The 16,581-nt window shown below is 44.0% G+C and overlaps 1 protein-coding gene across 7 annotated transcripts in view; it reads left to right on the forward strand.

The window, feature by feature from the left end:
* Positions 1-16,581, forward strand: part of LYSMD2 (LysM domain containing 2) — a 28,902-nt gene that overhangs the window by 9,448 nt on the left and 2,873 nt on the right. Inside the window, exon 2 of one of the 7 annotated variants that reach the window (XM_004281675.3) lies at positions 6,352-6,818. In XM_004281675.3, coding sequence (XP_004281723.1) covers positions 6,546-6,818 — 273 coding nt within the window. In that variant the 5' untranslated portion in view covers positions 6,352-6,545. Of the gene's footprint in view, positions 1-6,351; positions 6,819-6,861; positions 7,163-7,281; positions 7,363-7,659; positions 7,679-7,721; positions 8,044-8,070; positions 9,013-13,158; positions 15,343-16,581 lie in introns of those variants that run through there. The other 6 variants (XM_033409151.2, XM_033409152.2, XM_033409149.2 and 3 more) reach the window with 6 other exon arrangements.

Raw genomic sequence — 16,581 nt, forward strand, 5'->3', positions numbered from 1 at the left:
GCATAACTAATTGTCCTGACATCATGTGTTTTATAGACCATTTCCCAGTGACCTACAATGCTACCTTTGTCATAGATGAAGTTCTTATACATTTGTGATTGTGTTTCTGGGTGCACTATTATCCACTGGTTTTCCAGCATCAATATCACCCTGGCTTAACTATTATAGCTTCATAATAATTCTTGATATCTGGTAGGGCAGTTTCCCTTTCCTTATTCTTCAAAAATATCTTGGCTGTCTGTGGGTCTTTGCTTTTCCATATCAACTTTAGAATTAGCTTGTCATGTTTTTTGCAAACCCATTGCTGTTTCATAGAATATACGATCAATCTGTAGAGTACTGACATTTTGTATGATATTGAGTCTTCCTGTCCATGAACATGGTGTAGTTGTTCCATTTATTTAAGTCGTCTTTAATGTATTTTCAAATATTAAAATTTTTTTCTCTGTAAAGGTCTTGCCCATCCTTTATTAGATTCATTCCTTTGTTCTATCTATTCTGTCATTTAATCTACTAATGTCTTAATATTAAGGCACCCTTGAATTTCTAGGATAAAGTCATCTTGTTTATGATGGGTTATCATTTTTATGCACTGCTAGATTTGGCTTAATAATATTTTAAGATTCTTATATCCATCTTTATGAGCGTGATACCTTCCTCAACTGGTTTTGCTTATGGTTATACCATGATGGATATGGGATTGGGTGTATGGTTATATTATGAACTAAGTTGAAGATTGTTCCTGCTACTTCTTTTCTCTGAAAGAGTTCACATAAAATTGGATTGATCTGTTCTTTGAAAGGTTGATAGAATCTTCCAATAAGATCTTCCGATGCTGACTTTTTTTTGGTAACAAGATTTTTAACTCTAGTACTGATTCAGTTTTCTTTAACGGTTATAGAACCATTCAGACTTTCTATTTTGTCACGTATTAGTTTCGGCAAGTTGTTTATGGTTGTAGCTTACAAATCCCTCTTGTTTTGATACAAAAGCCTGTCCCTTTTTTATTGCCAACTCAATTATGAATTTCATTAAAAAATTAAATTATAAATACTTATATTAGGAGGACTTCAAGTTAGTTTAGACTTCCAGCTTGCTAGAACCAGAACCAGATATGAATTTCTTCAACTTTACTAGATATTGTCCTACAGCTCTTCAAAGTGGTTGCACCTATTTATACTGCCACCAACACTGTTTGAGAATTTCTGTTGTTCAACAGGAATCTTACCAATACTTAGAATTGTCCAGTTCTTTAATTTTTGCTAGTCTCATGCCTATGAAATTGTAGTTTTAAATGGAATTGCTCTGCTTTTTGGTAAGGTTGTGCATCTTTCTGTTGGCCATTTGCGTTCTATCTTCTGTAAATTGTCTGTTCATATCTTTTGACCATTTTTCTAGTGGGTGTTTTTCTTCTAATAACTTGTAGGCATTTTAACATACTCTGGATAGTAATACTTTGTCAGTTATAGGTATTCAAATATATTTTCCCATTTTATACCTTGTCTATTGAAATTTTTCAGGTGCCTTTTCAGGACAGAGGTTTTTATGTTTATATATAGAATTTGCCAGTTTTTTTCTTTGTAGTTTGTATTTTTGGTATCTTGCTTAAGAAATTCTTTGCTATCCTAAGGTTATAAAGATATTCTAAAAGTGTTAAAGTTTGCTTTTCCCAATTATATATTTAATCAGTCTATAATTGATTTTGGCATATGGTATAAGGTAGAGATCTACAATTTTTTTCCACGTGGATGGCTAATTGTGGCAGCAGCATTTATTGTCATAGATTCATTTCTCTGATATGTGTGGGTCTGCTTCTGGGCTTTCTTTGTTGTCGCCTTCTTACATTTATTTGTCTTTCCTAGCATCACTACTGTAATAGTTTAGTTCTCGTCACATTTTTTGTAAATCTTGATGATTGTAAAGTTAAGTCTCCCTTTCTCATTCTTCTTCAGGAATGTCTTGGCTCTTCTTAGCCTTTATCTTCCATATGAATTTTTTTTTTTTTGCGGTACGCGGGCCTCTCACTGCTGTGGCCTCTCCCGCTGTGGAGCACAGGCTCCGGATGTGCAGGCTCAGCGGCCATGGCTCACGGGCCCAGCCGCTCCACAGCATGTGGGATCTTCCCAGACTGGGACACGAACCCGTATCCCCTGCATTGGCAGGCGGACTCTCAACCACTGCACCACCAGGGAAGCCCTTCCATATGAATTTTAAGGTAAGCCTGTCATGTCCTTTGAAGAATCCTATAGGGATTTTGGTTGGAATTTCAATGAATTTATATATGAGTTTGGGAAGGAAATGAAAATTTTGCATGTCCCCGTTTATAAACATGGTATATCTCTATTTTTGTTTAAATCTTCTTTTATGTCCTTTAATAGAATGTAATAATTTTTCCATATAAAGCATGCTTCTCTTTTGCTAAGTTTATTCCTAGATTTTTTTTTTTTGGTATCTAAAAGGTTGTCTTTTCCACAAAATATTTTCTGATTGATTGATGCAATTGATATTTGCATAATGTGTCTTATAGTCTTATGTCTTATAGTTTGAACAGTTCCAATGTAGACATTATCTGTAAACATTTTAGTATTGTTTATTATTGGTAAATAACAGTTTATTTCTTTTCAATCTTCATTTCCATTTCTCCTTCTTTTTCTTATTGCATTGGCTAGGACCTCCAGAACAAAATTAAACAGGAGTAGTGGGCTTCCCTGGTGGTGCAGTGGTTGAGAGTCCGCCTGCCGATGCAGGGGACATGGGTTCGTGCCCCGGTCTCGGAAGATCCCACATGCCGCAGAGTGGCTGGGCCCGTGAGCCATGGCCGCTGAGCCTGTGCTCCGCAACGGGAGAGGCCACAACAGTGAGAGGCCCTCATACCACAAAAAAAAAAAAAAAAAAAAAAAAACAGGAGTAGTAACAGAAGCCTTCCTGTTCTTATTCTTGATCTCAGAGGGAGTGCTTCTAATGGCCACTACTAATGATGAGGTTTGTTCTATGTTGTAGGTAGATATACATAAAACTAATTTTGAAGTTCTGGTTGAAGAAGGAAAAATAAATGTACAAAATATTCAATCTGAGCCACAAATTGTAGATATTAACTTTGGATTAGGGAGAGATCGATATAAAATTCACAGGGGCTTCCCTGGTGGCACAGTGGTTAAGAGTCCTCTAGCCAGGGCTTCCTTGGTGGTGCAGTGGTTGAGAATCTGCCTGCCCATGCAGGGGCCACAGGTTCAAGCCCTGGTCTGGGAAGATCCCACATGCCGCGGAGCAACTGGGCCCGTGAGCCACAACTACTGAGCCTGTGCATCTGGAGCCTGTGCTCCGCCAACAAGAGAGGCCGCGATAGTGAGAGGCCCGCGCACCGCGATAAAGAGTGGCCCCCGCTTGCCGCAACTAGAGAAAGCCCTCGCACAGAAACGAAGACCCAACACAGCCAAAAATAAATAAATAAATAAATAAATAAATAAATAAATAAATAAATAAATAAATAAATAAAAGAATCCTCTGGCCAATGCAGAGGACATGGGTTCGAGCCCTGGTCCAGGGAGATCCCACATGCCACGGAGCAACTAAGCCTCTATACCACAACTACTGAGCCTGTGCTCTAGAGCCCGCGAGCCACTACTGAGCCTGTGTGCCACAGCTACGGAAGCCTGTGCACCTAGAGCCTGTGCTCTGCAACAAAGAGAAGCCACCTTAATGAGAAGCCAAACGAAGAGTAACCCCTGCTCGTAGCAACTACAGAAAGCCTGCGTGCAGCAATGAAGACCCAACACAGCCAAAAATAAAAATAAATAAATTTATTTTAAAAAATTCGCAGGAACACTAGATATTTGACAACAGCTCAAATCTATCTAGGAAAAAATAACTCACAAAGAACCCTAACCATGCAACATCAAATAAGTACTTATTTAAGCCGATTAATTTCTGAGAGCTAGAGGAAACGCTAGTGAAGATCACAAAAAGGAATCAGTGGAGAAAATTCTGAGAACTGTGTTGAATTTATTTCAGAGCATTTTAGAACTGTTCTAGACGTGTTTTCTGACCCAGGATTTCTTATGGCTGGAGAAATTGAAAATAACTAGGGACAGCTTAGAAATTAGCTCTGATAAGAGAGAAGTGGGATGGCTTTCGAATCTCCATACATTTCTTGTGATAACTTTTCCCTTGCACTTTTACAGAGGACTTGGTCTTTTTGTAAAGGAATTAAGTGATCATCACCTAGCCTTTTTCCTTCCTGGCTCATTTTCTGCCTCCTTATGTATACTGTTCTGCCTTTTGGGAATCTCTGACTCCCAAAGCTATCTTCCTGGTTCCTTATTTAGGCCTGTCTTTCCCCACTTTAATTCAGCATTTCCCAAATTGTAAAATTTCTGACAAAAAAGGGGTTCCATGGTCAAATGAGTTTGGGAAAAATGGTGTCAAGCAAAATCCAATACCTTATTTTACTACAGGACTTCTAGAGCCTTCAGTATCCTAATGTGCACTGTGAATCTCCAAAAGGGAAGCATATATCGCAGTGTTTCTCCAATTAATTGATCATGGAACCCTTTTCAAGCAACACCTAATAATACCTCATAGAACCCAGTTCATTAATTTTCAAATAAAAACTTCCATTTCTTCAGTAAACTTTTCTTTAGTGGAAGACATGTTATATGCTATCTCTCTACTAGACTGTCGACTCTGAGGGCAATTTCTCCTGTTTTCTTGAAGTATTACCTGATCTCATTTATATATTGAAACTCTGGGGTTCTGCCTCTTTCTTAGGTCCTGGGATAGCCACACTGGACACCACCCAAGAGTTCCTCTATGGCAGACTCTTGCTAAATTACCTAATTTAGCTTTCAGGATCTTTTTACTACACCTCAATTCAACCACTTTTGACGCTTTATTCAGGGCACTGAGCTAGGTAGGCACTGCTGGAGCTAAAAAGGATGAGTAAGATCTAGTTATACCTCCCAGGAGTATGTATAGAGGAGATAAGATAAGTACATGACACAAAACACGAGTTAAATCCTAAACAAGAGGTACAAACCACCTTAATATTCAATGGAGAAACAATAACAATTGGGCAGTTGGGGGAGGGGGACAGGTGGGAAGAATCAGGAAAGATCTCATTTTGGGATGTATCATTTGGGATGGACCTTAATATTTTCTTAAATGTAGACAGAGAGTATTGGAAGAGTGGGGTTACAGGTGGAGGGTATAGCATATGCAAGGCATGAGGGTAAGAAGTTCAAGTGGCAGGAGTATATGGAGTTTGCAGGATGAGTTGTAGATGGGGTACGGCCAGAGCATGAATAATAAAAATGGAAATAAGAGTCGAATGCCAGTGTGAGTTAATACTGCTGTCCACAGGGAGCCACTGAAGAATTTTTGAGCGGGAGGGTGATTCGGGGTCCACGTGTTCCTCCCCCACTCTCGTCCTGTCTCCTATACTCTAGTTCCTTTGCCTCTGTCCAGCACAGCGACATATCAAAACTTCAGCCAATGAATCAAACCTCCAGTCTCCTAACCTGCCTGTAGGGTACTTCCTCCTGGAGAGCTGTCCAGAGTACAACAGAATCCTGAGCGCTAGATTCTAGTAAACGCGCACCCACTCTGTGTAGAATACGATCGGAAGCCAGAAAGTTGAGGAGAGGGTGTTCAGATAAAGACTACAGATAAGAGGTCACTGATGGCGTTAATGACAAAACTTTGGGGAGTCATGATTTCAGGGTATCAAAGAGGAAAGTGATAAGAAAAAATTGGGTGCAGATAGTAAATTCTAAGCAGTGAGCCAGGAGAATGAACTGTAGCTAGGCAGACTTTCAAGGCAGCACAGGACTAAAATTGGCACTGGTGTGCAATGGAGAGTGAAAGCAAAGCAACTGGAGGGTTAGTTTGAGGTCAGCCACCCGGCCTTAGAAGCACTATCCCTCCTGGAGTGTTGAGCACACCGGACCCTCCAGGCTGTTGAGATGGGCCTGGAGAAACTGCGTGTGTTTAATGGTCTTAATGTTTTCTGTGAGGTCCTGGGGTAATCGGGTGGGAGCGGGAAGTACCCTTGGCTGGGGGAGCTTGAAGGTCTGAGAAAGCTGACGCCTGCTGGGGAATCAATAAAGGAGTCAGAGCAAAGCTTTGGTGTTTTGCTGTTTACAGGGTAGGGCTTTAACCAGGCTGTGTCGGCCCGGCGCGGGGTTGCCTCCGGGGCCGAGGGCGCCTAGGGATGGGGCCCAGTAGCTCCACGGCGAGGGGCCTTAGCGCGCCCCGCTCCTCGCACCGCAGGGCCAGCCGGGTCCCGGCGCGCAGGGTGGAGCCGGGGCGTCGGCGGGGCAGCAGCTGGAGCTCGTTTCGCTCTCCTCCCTGCAGGTGCGCTGGGGAAGGCGGAACGCGTAGGAGCAGGTGCCCACCATGGCCGGTCCGCAGCTTTCCGCCGCGGCCTCCAGCCCGCCGTCCCCGCGGAACGGCCTTCCGCAGCCCCTGTGAGGAGGAAGAGGAGGCGGCGGCGGACGAGGCGCCGCCCTCTTGGCTAGCTTCCCGACCTGGCGGCCTCCGCAGGACCCATGGCTGATTCCTCGTCCGAGCGGTCCCTGCGGGCAGCCGGACCCCGCACGCCCCGGCCCTCGGCCCCCTCGCCGCCGCCACCGTCGCGCTCGCTCTCCGAGGCCGAGGAGGCCGAGCTGTCGCTGAGCCTGGCGCGCACCAAGACCCGCTCGTACGGCAGCACGGCCAGCGTGCGGGCGCCGCTGGGCGCCGGCGTCATCAAGCGCCATGTGGAGCATCGGGTGCGCCCCGGCGACACGCTGCAGGGCATCGCGCTCAAGTACGGAGTCTCGGTGAGCAGTGCTGGTGGCTGCGGGCGGGGGTGCAGCGAGTATCGGGGCGTAGGGGAGGTAGCCAGCCGTCCCCTGGCGGCTCGGCCCCGAGCGCTTGCGCAGCGCGCGCTGCCGGGACAGCTACGGTCGCCAGAGCCTGTCCTGCAGCCAGAGGGGCGGGCCGCCAAGGCTCCCTCCCCGGGTGGGTGCATCCAGTTCTCGATGCCCTGCCTGTACTCAGACCGGATCTACCGCGTGAGGAAGGAAGGTCAAAGAGTGCCAGGGCTTTGGCACCGTGGGAGCCAAATTCGCCCGATTTTGAGTCCCGGTCGTACTGCTATATATTTCCTGAAAACCGAACTGAGGTGCGGACTTGGGCAGAGAATTTTGTTTTCTGGGTAAACAATCGCTGTGATGAGTCAGGAAGGGTACAGTTGTTCCCGCAGGATGGTTCTGTTTCTATTGATTATGCTTCTTTATTTAGAAGTGAAATTACACCCCTGGGCTCACTGGCAACTGTGAATGTGACTCCTGTCGCTAAGCAGCGGCCAAGAATGTGGTCTAGGTGAGCTGCAGAGCTGTGTTTATTATAAATTTATAAGTGTGTGTGTCTTGGGCCTATTGCATTACACCTCTGGGAAGAACATGGAAAGCTGAGGGAACATATTGTTTCATTAAAATTACTTATAATTAACTCTGAACTATGTGATGGCCTTTTTACATTTGAGCTCTATATCAGTTTTCAATGTTCCTTCCTGAAGCACCCTAGACAGCAATGGGAAGAAAGGTGATCTTATCTTTATCGTTCTCTTTAAGTGAAACTCCTTCTGGCCCTTCACCAGTGACAGAGACTGAGTCATCTCCTTTGCACACCCATGCTGGTATGTGTTTACCTGGAAGGTCCTTCTGTCCTTTCAACATTTTGAGAGCAGGGATCTTGCTGTGCAGGCATGTACTGGAGACTTCATGCCATGGTTAGTCCTATTCCGCCCTCTTGGGAGTTTCTGAAAGTGAACATAGAACTTCAATTCTTGTATTTGCATTCATGGGGCCTGGTTTGAGTCAGAGCCAGAGCAAAGCAGCATTGGGAAGTATCAGCAGCTACTCTTTCTGCTGAATGCCTGTTGTGTGCCAGGGATTGCATTTGTCTTGTTCCATCTTGTTCTTATTCCGTTTGATTTTCCTAGTAAGCCTTGGAGATAGGTGTAATTAATCTCCTTTTTACAGATGTGAAGGTGGATGAGAGGTAAGGATATTTTCCAAGTATGCTTATTCATTGAGACCAGCTTGAATTATCACAGTGACAAAGCATTTGCTTTGCCCTAGGTGTTACTTCTGATTTCCATCCTTATTTATTTATTTTTTTTTTTGCGGTACGTGGGCCTCTCACTGTTGTGGCCTCTCCCGTTGCGGAGCACACGCTCTGGACGCGCAGGCTCAGCGGCCGTGGCTCACGGGCCTAGCTGCTCCGCGGCATGTGGGTCTTCCCGGACTGGGGCACGAACCCGTGTCTCTTGCATCAGCAGGCGGACTCTCAACCACTGCGCCACCAGGGAAGCCCTCCATCCTTACTTTTATCCTAGTCTTATCAAAAGCTCTCTTAGCATCTTGATTACTGAAGAAGGGAGGTCTTTTCTGTCTGGTTTCTGTGCATCTTATCTACTAGGCTAGGCTGACTGCACCTAGGAATCCATGATACCCAGAGAAGTGTTGTTTCCCTGGTCCCTACCCACAGCAATCTCTCTGCATCCCACTGCCCTCCATGACTTCATTTGGGTTGCTCAGAGCTCCTGAACATCTGCTCACTGCGGTTCTCCACCTTTGATCAAATGCTTTCTTTCTTTTTTTAAAAGATAAATTTATTTATTTAATTTATTTTTGGCTGCGTTGTTTCTTCATTGCTGAGTGCGGGCTTTCTCTAGTTGTGGCGAGCGGGAGCTATGCTTCGTTGCAGTGCTCGGGTTTCTCACTGTGGTGGCTTCTCTTGTTGCGGAGCACAGGCTCTAGGGGTGCAGGCTTCAGTAGTTGTGGCTCACAGACTCAGTAGTTGTGGCTCGAAGGCTCTAGAGTGCAGGCTCAGTAGCTCTAGAGCACAGGCTTAGTAGTTGTGGCACAGGGGCTTAGTTGCTCTGTGGCATGTGGGATCTTCCCAGACCAGGGCTCAAATCTGTGTCGCCTGCATTGGCAGGCAGATTCTTAACCACTGCGCCATCAGGTAAGTCCTGATCAAATGCTTTCTAATTCCTGTTTTCACTGATGTAAATCCTGTTACTTATAAATTTATCCCTTTTCATTAAAGCATAAATGAGGTTTTTCATTACCTTTATAAAGACTTGAGTTTAAGATGTTAAGCTCAAGTGTAATGAATTGGGAACTATAATCTGTAGCCGCAGACAGTCTGTTTCAGGGTTTCTCAACTGCAGCCCTATTGATACTATGGACTGGATAATTCTTTGTCTTGGGGGGCTGTTCTGTGCATTGTAGGATGTTTAGCAGCATCTCTGGCCTCTGCCCACTAGATACCAGTAGCACTGCCCCCCTCCCCCCCATCCAGAAATAGCCAGATATTCCCTGAGAAGCACTCACTGTTGGTTGAGAATCACTGGTTCTCATTTACTTTGGACGCTGGACTCTAGTTGATGAAATTGTTAGAGACTCTTTCCACTGGTTCTGTAGAACTAGTGAAAGTGAAGATAATCACCATAACAGTGAACTGATATTCTTGCAGATATTAACTACAGACATTAATCGGATTTACTCATTGAAATTGATATTTCAGGTGGAAGTTAAAAAGGCAGAAAGGTTTTTTTCATTCCCCGACTGAACAGAGAGAAGTTGAGTGAGTTAAGTTTCTAATATTGACTGCCAAGATCACCCACATCGTATTTAGACTGTTTTTGGTTTTTTTTTTTGGCTGTGCGGCATGGGGGATACTAGTCCCCCCTCCCAGCCGCAGGGATCCAACCCACACCCCCTGCTGTGGAAGCTCAGAGTCCCAACCACTAGACCACCAGGGCAGTCCCACCCACATTGTATTTAAATTAGTGTTTAAAGGAGTAGGTGATGAGATGTTGGAAATTTAGAGCCTACCTGGAACCTGCTGGATCAGAATATCCAGTAAAGGAGCCCAGGAATGTTCCTGTTTTACAAGCAGGGTCTCTTTGCTCTTTCCCAATGCTGTCCCTTCTTGGGGTCTTTGCCCTTGCTGTTCCATCCATCTGTTGGGAACACTTTCCCTGACAGCTGCATGCAGGGCCACAGGTATGTGCAGATGTGGGACCTGTGTAGTCACATAGGCCCCATGTCGAGAAGAGCCCTGCACTTAATGCTCTGCTGTTGCTGTCGACATTTTTAATAATTTGTGAACAAATGCCCCACGTTTTCACTTTTCTCTGGGACCTACAAATCACGTAGCTGATATTGGCTGTGTGACTTGCTCCCTCACTGCCTTCAAGTCTGCGTAAATGTCTCCTCCCTGAGGCCTTCCTGACCACTCCATGTCATACTGCAACCCTCCCTCATCCCAGTGCCCCTCCCCCCTTTCCTGTTTCGTTTTCTCAACAGTGTTTATCATTCATCTGATTTTTCTTTCCTCTTTTTTCCCAGCCTCTACCCTTCTGGTGATACATTAGTGAATAAATAAAAATCCATGCCCTCATGGAGCTTATATTTTAGTCAGTGGAGACAGTTAGTAAATAAACAAAATATGTTATATATCAGGTGTTGATAAGCAAAATGAAAAAGAAAATCAGGGAAAGGAGACAGGGCTGCTGGAGGTGGCTGCAATTTCAAATGGTATGGCGGTGGAAGACCTCACAGAGAGAAACTGAAACTGCTGGGGATCAATTGAGAAACTATTCAATGTAATTCGAATCTCAGACACAGACTTGCTTGGGCTGGAATTTCCTGGGCTTTGCTCATCTCCACTGAGACATTGAGTCTCCTCCCCCAACCCAGTATTCTAGATTTTGCTGCAGCTTTTGTGGTGATCCCAGCTCCTTTCAGTTGGATGCAAGCCTCTGGAGGGAACTGACCAGCTCCAGGCAGCTGCTGTGAACTTTTTGTTAGGAAGCCCTGTATATAAACTGAAAGTGGGTGAGAGGCAGTGAGGGAAACTGTTATTTTCACAAACTTTTTCTTCATCTTTTTGTTACCCCCTGGAAACTTCCCTGTCCTCTACCCTCTCCAGACCATTGCCCCCCATATCCTGAGTCATTTCCTATCCAATTTTATTCCCGGGGTCTTCTCTTTCTCCTTCAGTGAGCTGCTAAGCCCACTTGCTTCTTCACACTTCTATCAGATGTCACCTTGCTGAGAAAAGGTGAAATGATTATCATTTTAGGGAGAACAAGTGCGGTGAGTTAGAAATATAAGTGTATATAAATCTTTTGTGTTTATAACTTTAGCTCCTGCTCTTGCTGGAAATTGTTGACCTTTGCTGGTCAAAGGGAAGAGAACCATAACTAAATAGTGCCACCTGTTGTAAGAAGTATGGTAAAGTAGTCCTTAGTAGTTTTAGGTTTTAATAGATTCTCATGCATTCTTTATTTAAAAACAGCTTTATTGATATATAATTTACATATTACAAAATTCACCCATCTTAAGTGTACAATTCAAGGACTTTTAGTAAATTTACAGAGTTGTGCAACCCTCACCACAATCCAGTTTTAGAACAGTTCCATCACCCCGAAAAGATCCCTTACTCCCCATTCTCTTCTATTGTCCCAGATAACCGTGAATCAGCTTTCTAATCTATAGATTTGCCTTTTCTGGACATTTCATAAATGGGATCTCATATATTCTTCTGAGATAGCATGGAGAAGAAAAAATCCTTTCCCTTATTATTAGCACCTGGCAATGGAGGAGGCTGATAGCCACCAACACCTAGCACTTAATAGGAGACAGCGGAGTGAGGAGGTTGAATCCAGCACTTACTAGAACATGATCTTGAGAGAATGCTTTAATGTTTAAGTCTTTTCCTCTATAATGATGATAATAATCAACTGAGAGTTGTGTGTATATGGAAATATTCCATAAGCAAACACAGTGCTGTGTAAATGTTAGTTATCATGGGTCCTGAAATGTTTTCAGAACAGTTTGTCTTTTTTTAAGGAATGGAGAGGAAGAAAAAGAAGCTTTGAATGTTGCATTCCCAGTTAGGCAGGTGGCCTAATGAAGCTGATCGAAAGTAGCCTTTGGGGAGAGTTCTTGATCATGCCCAGCGGCAGCTGTTGAGATAACTTGGGGGCGGGGATGTTTTGTGAGTTCCCTCCCCAGTGAATTCACCTTTACAAATGTATTTACAGTGGAATCATTTTAAACAAGTTGTTGATGGTATTTGTTCTACCTGATGACCTTGTGGCCATCCTGTCAGCTCTTAACTTGATTATTCCATAAATTGTTTCTTAGTAAGCAGATGGTAAATTTCACTGAATCATGCTACTCAATCCTGATTAGGAGACAGTTTTAAAATGAAAGCATTTGGTTGCTGTATCTCCCCCACTAGTCATTTGCTCTCAAGAAACTGAGGGTAGTTCTGCATCACTTTGAAAAGGTCACACTTTCTATTCTCAGCGTTCATTGGGTAGTAGGAGATATTGAACAGAGGGCAGGTGGTAAAGCTGTAGAGTTTTTCAGCTCTTCCTTGTATTGGATCATGACTTTTCTTAGTTTAATGTGAGGTGAAATTCCCAGAACATTAGACCCATCCAAGTTCAGATAAAAGCATAAAACATTCCAAAGCAAATTAAAATATCATTTCACTGTTTGGGATTATTTATATTTCTTATCTGTGCTATTGCAGTTTCTTCCATAACTGAGCTTCCTGTTTCCACTAATGCCTCTTTCTTACCAATCCATTTTCCATAAAGCTGCTGGAGTGATATTCAAATCATGTCACTCCCTTCCTTTACCCTCCAATGGTTTCCCATCACATTTAAAGTAAAATCCAAATTTTATTTATTATATGAGTGGCCTGCAGCTTGCTCATTACTCCCTATTTCAGCCACACCACTTTTTCCTGCTCTGGGGCCTTGTAACTACTCTTTCTGGAAGGACTCCTTTTTTTTTTTTTTTCCCCTGGCTTTTTGTGTGGCTGGTTTCATTCCTTAACTTCACTACTGGTAATAGAATTTGGAGCCTATGGTTGTAAAGGAGAACAAGTTAAGATCAAATTAAATACCTTATGAAAAAAACCGCTCAGACCTCAGGGCAGTGACAGTATATTATGTTATTCATCTGGGCTTGTTTATATGAAATTTTCTTACATGTTTTTACTTTGTGGGAGAATTTTTTTTTTTTTTTTTTTTTTTTTTTGCGATACGCGGGCCTCTTACTGTTGTGGCCTCTCCTGCTGCGGAGCACAGGCTCCAGATGTGCAGGCCCAGTGGCCATGGCTCACGGGCCCAGCCGCTCCGTGGCATGTGGGATCCTCCCGGACCGGGGCTCGAACCCGAGTCGTCCCCTGCATCGGCAGGCGGACTCTCAACCACTGCGCCACCAGGGAAGCCCAGAAATATTTTTTATGGAGAGAAAATTCCTACCTCCTTCCTCCTTATTTGCTGAATACATGTTAGGATCTGCCCTTACTTGTTGCTTTCTCACTTTTAACCAAGTTTAATGATAGTTGCTAACGTTTTTGTGTGCTTCCTGTGTGCCATGCATTGTTCTAAGTGTTTTACATGAATTAACTCATTTAATTCTCATAATAATCATATTGTGTGGAAAGTACTATTTTCCTTACTTTACAGAAAAGAAAATAGACATAGGGGATGATTAGAAAGTGGTAAAGCCAGGATTTGAACCTGGAAAGTATGGCCCCAGAGCCCTTGTTTCTAAGTACTACCTTATATTAACCTCTTTTATCTGTTTTCACCTTCAGTTTCAAATCTGCCCATCTTTAGATTGGTTCCCACCTTGATGCTAACTATGTCTGGACATCCCTGATGTCCTTGATGCTGGCAACCATGTGTCATCTTAGAGTCTAGACCATAATGGTCAACATACACCTTAAATGCTTGCTGGCAATGCTGAGATGGAGAAGCAGCAGTTCCTGACATTGGGAAGCTCATAGACTTGTTAAAAGAGGCAGTTCTATTGGTGAATCAATGGTAGGATGGCATGCATGAGAGCTAGGAGAGCCCTGCCCTTCACTCCCTGTGGACTCCCTGACTACACACAGCCTTTTCCTCAGTCCATTTGTCTTGTGCTTCCTGTCTTCGGCCCCTTGCCTGGCTATGATGGCCTGTCTTGCTCTGAGTGATGGATGTATCAGGGTCCCCACAGAATACATTTAGCGCACTCCAAGGGTGTGGCCAGAGAGGGTTTAATGCAGGGACATTTACAGAAGTGTGAATAGGATTAAGAGAACCAGGAAGGGATGATGCAGCACCCGAGACCAGCAACAGCAGGGAGACATTACCCCTAGGCCTGAGGGCCAGGGGAAGGAGTGGGGTACCCGACACCGAGGAGAACGGGAGGAGTGGACAAGGGGCTGCCTGGTAGGAGCTCTGCTGTAGAGGGATGCAGGCACCAGAGTCATGGTGTGGTTGTTCTGCTGGTGACTTCCTTGGGAACACTGACTGGAATTCCAAGAACAAGGGGGTTTGGGGAGTGCAGTCCTGAAGAGGTCAGCCTCCTGCAGTTAGAACAAGTTCAAGAAGACTGGGGGATGGATTGGGAGGTGAGGGTGGGTTTAAAGGGAGAATAACCAACAAAACAGATAACTTACCACCCCTTCCTGGTTACTTCTCTGGGTTCATCTTTTATGCCTGTTTCTCTGACCTGTATTAATTATTAATTAATTAATTAATCCATCCATCCTAAGCACTTAGTGTGCATAAGATCTTTGTTAAACCTGGGAGGCTCTAGAAATAACCGGTCTTGACCTGAGGGAATTCACAGTTAATGGCTGATGTTCCCAGCCCAGCTTCAGCAATCAGATCCCGGTGTTCCTGGCTGTTTCTGTCTTCCATCATTATTCCCAGGCAACAGTGTCTGTTAGCAGTTGTAGGCCCCTGTCAATAAGTATTTCAAGGGTACTGTACCAGTGAGGGTTCTTTCATTTACAAGTGACAGAAAACTCAAGTTGGCCTAAGCAATAAAAACAAAACGGAGTGGCATTTACTGGCTCATTACTGGAACTGAAGGGTGCGAGGGTATTCTGGCTTCAGGCTTTGATTCAGAGGTCTGATCGCTCTCCTTCAAGGTGGCATTGTTGTTAGGTTCCTTGTGGTGGAAGGATGGCTGCCAGCAGCTCCAGGCCCATCTCTTTCTCACAGAAAAAATAGAGGTCCTTCACCTCCCAGACTCAGCAGAAGTCTCCTTGCATCTCTGAACTGTTCCGAGACGGGACTGTGACCTTTCAGGAGCCGGGGCACTGTGATGCTTCAAAGGGCAGGAATGAGTCATGTGCTCACCCTGGAGCCAGGGGAGGACTCAGTGCCCCTGGAAGCCCTTATACTAAGAGAGATGGAGGGCGTGGATGCTAGGTGGTGAAAACAAGAGGTACTAAAGGCAGATTAGGATATACCTGAACCTGCTATGGGTAAGTTTTCAAGTTCTTTAATTTGCTCACATCTAAGCCTAAACTAGACCAGAGACACTTAGGATTTTTAGATGTTAATTCTGTCTCTAAAAGTGTACCTGCCTATTCATGTTCTTTCTCACTCTTGCCTTCTCTCTTTTAACTAGAAACTAGAACATAAAAGACCACCCTACACAAAAGATACTTTAAAGTAGTATCTTTAAATGAAAAAAGAAAGCATTGAATGTACTATTTGTGTGGATTCACCTTAGAGCTAGAAAGCAGGAGGAGCAGGGCCCATCTTATTCAACCATTATTTTTTCAGGCTCTTTGAAGTGGAAATCTAATTTTTTCACTCAGTCGATTTGGCATTAAAGGATCCCAGAATTGGGTTCCATTAGTCATGCACTTTAATCTTGGTGTTGTACATATGGACTTTAGAGTCAGACGGAAATTCTGGCTCATACAGTTGCGGAGCCATATGCACTTGGTCTAATCAGTCATCTCTTGTGTGCCTTAATTTCTTCATGGGAAAATGGACAGTAAGTACCATTTACTGCTAAATTGTCTCTCCCTTTCACACCTATATCTTTACACCTACATCCATATCCTCTATGCATATACATGTATAAACTCTCATTTAATCCTTCCAACAACCCTGTGAAGGGTAGATGATACCTGTCTTACACATGAGGAAGTAGGCTCAATGAGAGAAGTAACACGCTTATGTTCAGACAGTTCGTGTTGGTGGAGCTGGGATTTGAAATTAGCTCTGTCACATTCCCAAGCCTGTGTGCTTAGCTGTTGTACCAAGCTGTCTTGGTGACAATACCTCACAAGAAAATTAGATGGTACAGTGCATGTAAAGAACCTAGCATGGTGCAAGTTCCCAGGCTAGTTGGGTGGAGAAGTCTGCAGATGCATGACAGTCGGGTGTGATGAACATGAGGGTAGGTATTTCTCCGACAGCTCTGCAAGAGTCCTGTCTGCACTCACCCACATTTGTGGACTTAGGCATGCCACTTAACTCCCTTGAGTCTCCCTTTCTTCATCTGTAAAAAGGAGGTGATAATATCTAGCTTGCAGTTCTGTTAGCAAAGTTAAATGAGGTAACATACGTAAATTCCATTCCCCCTTTCACCCCTACCTGCTATCCCCATTTCTTTGGTTTGGAGGAATTCACAGGGTATGAAAGAGTTTGAAGTTTTGAAACCTGTATTAAATTCTGTCTTCTTCATCTGCTAGTTGTATGATGATTCC

The sequence above is a fragment of the Orcinus orca genome, chromosome 2 (genome assembly GCF_937001465.1).
Source record: "Orcinus orca chromosome 2, mOrcOrc1.1, whole genome shotgun sequence".
NCBI lineage: Eukaryota > Metazoa > Chordata > Mammalia > Artiodactyla > Delphinidae > Orcinus > Orcinus orca.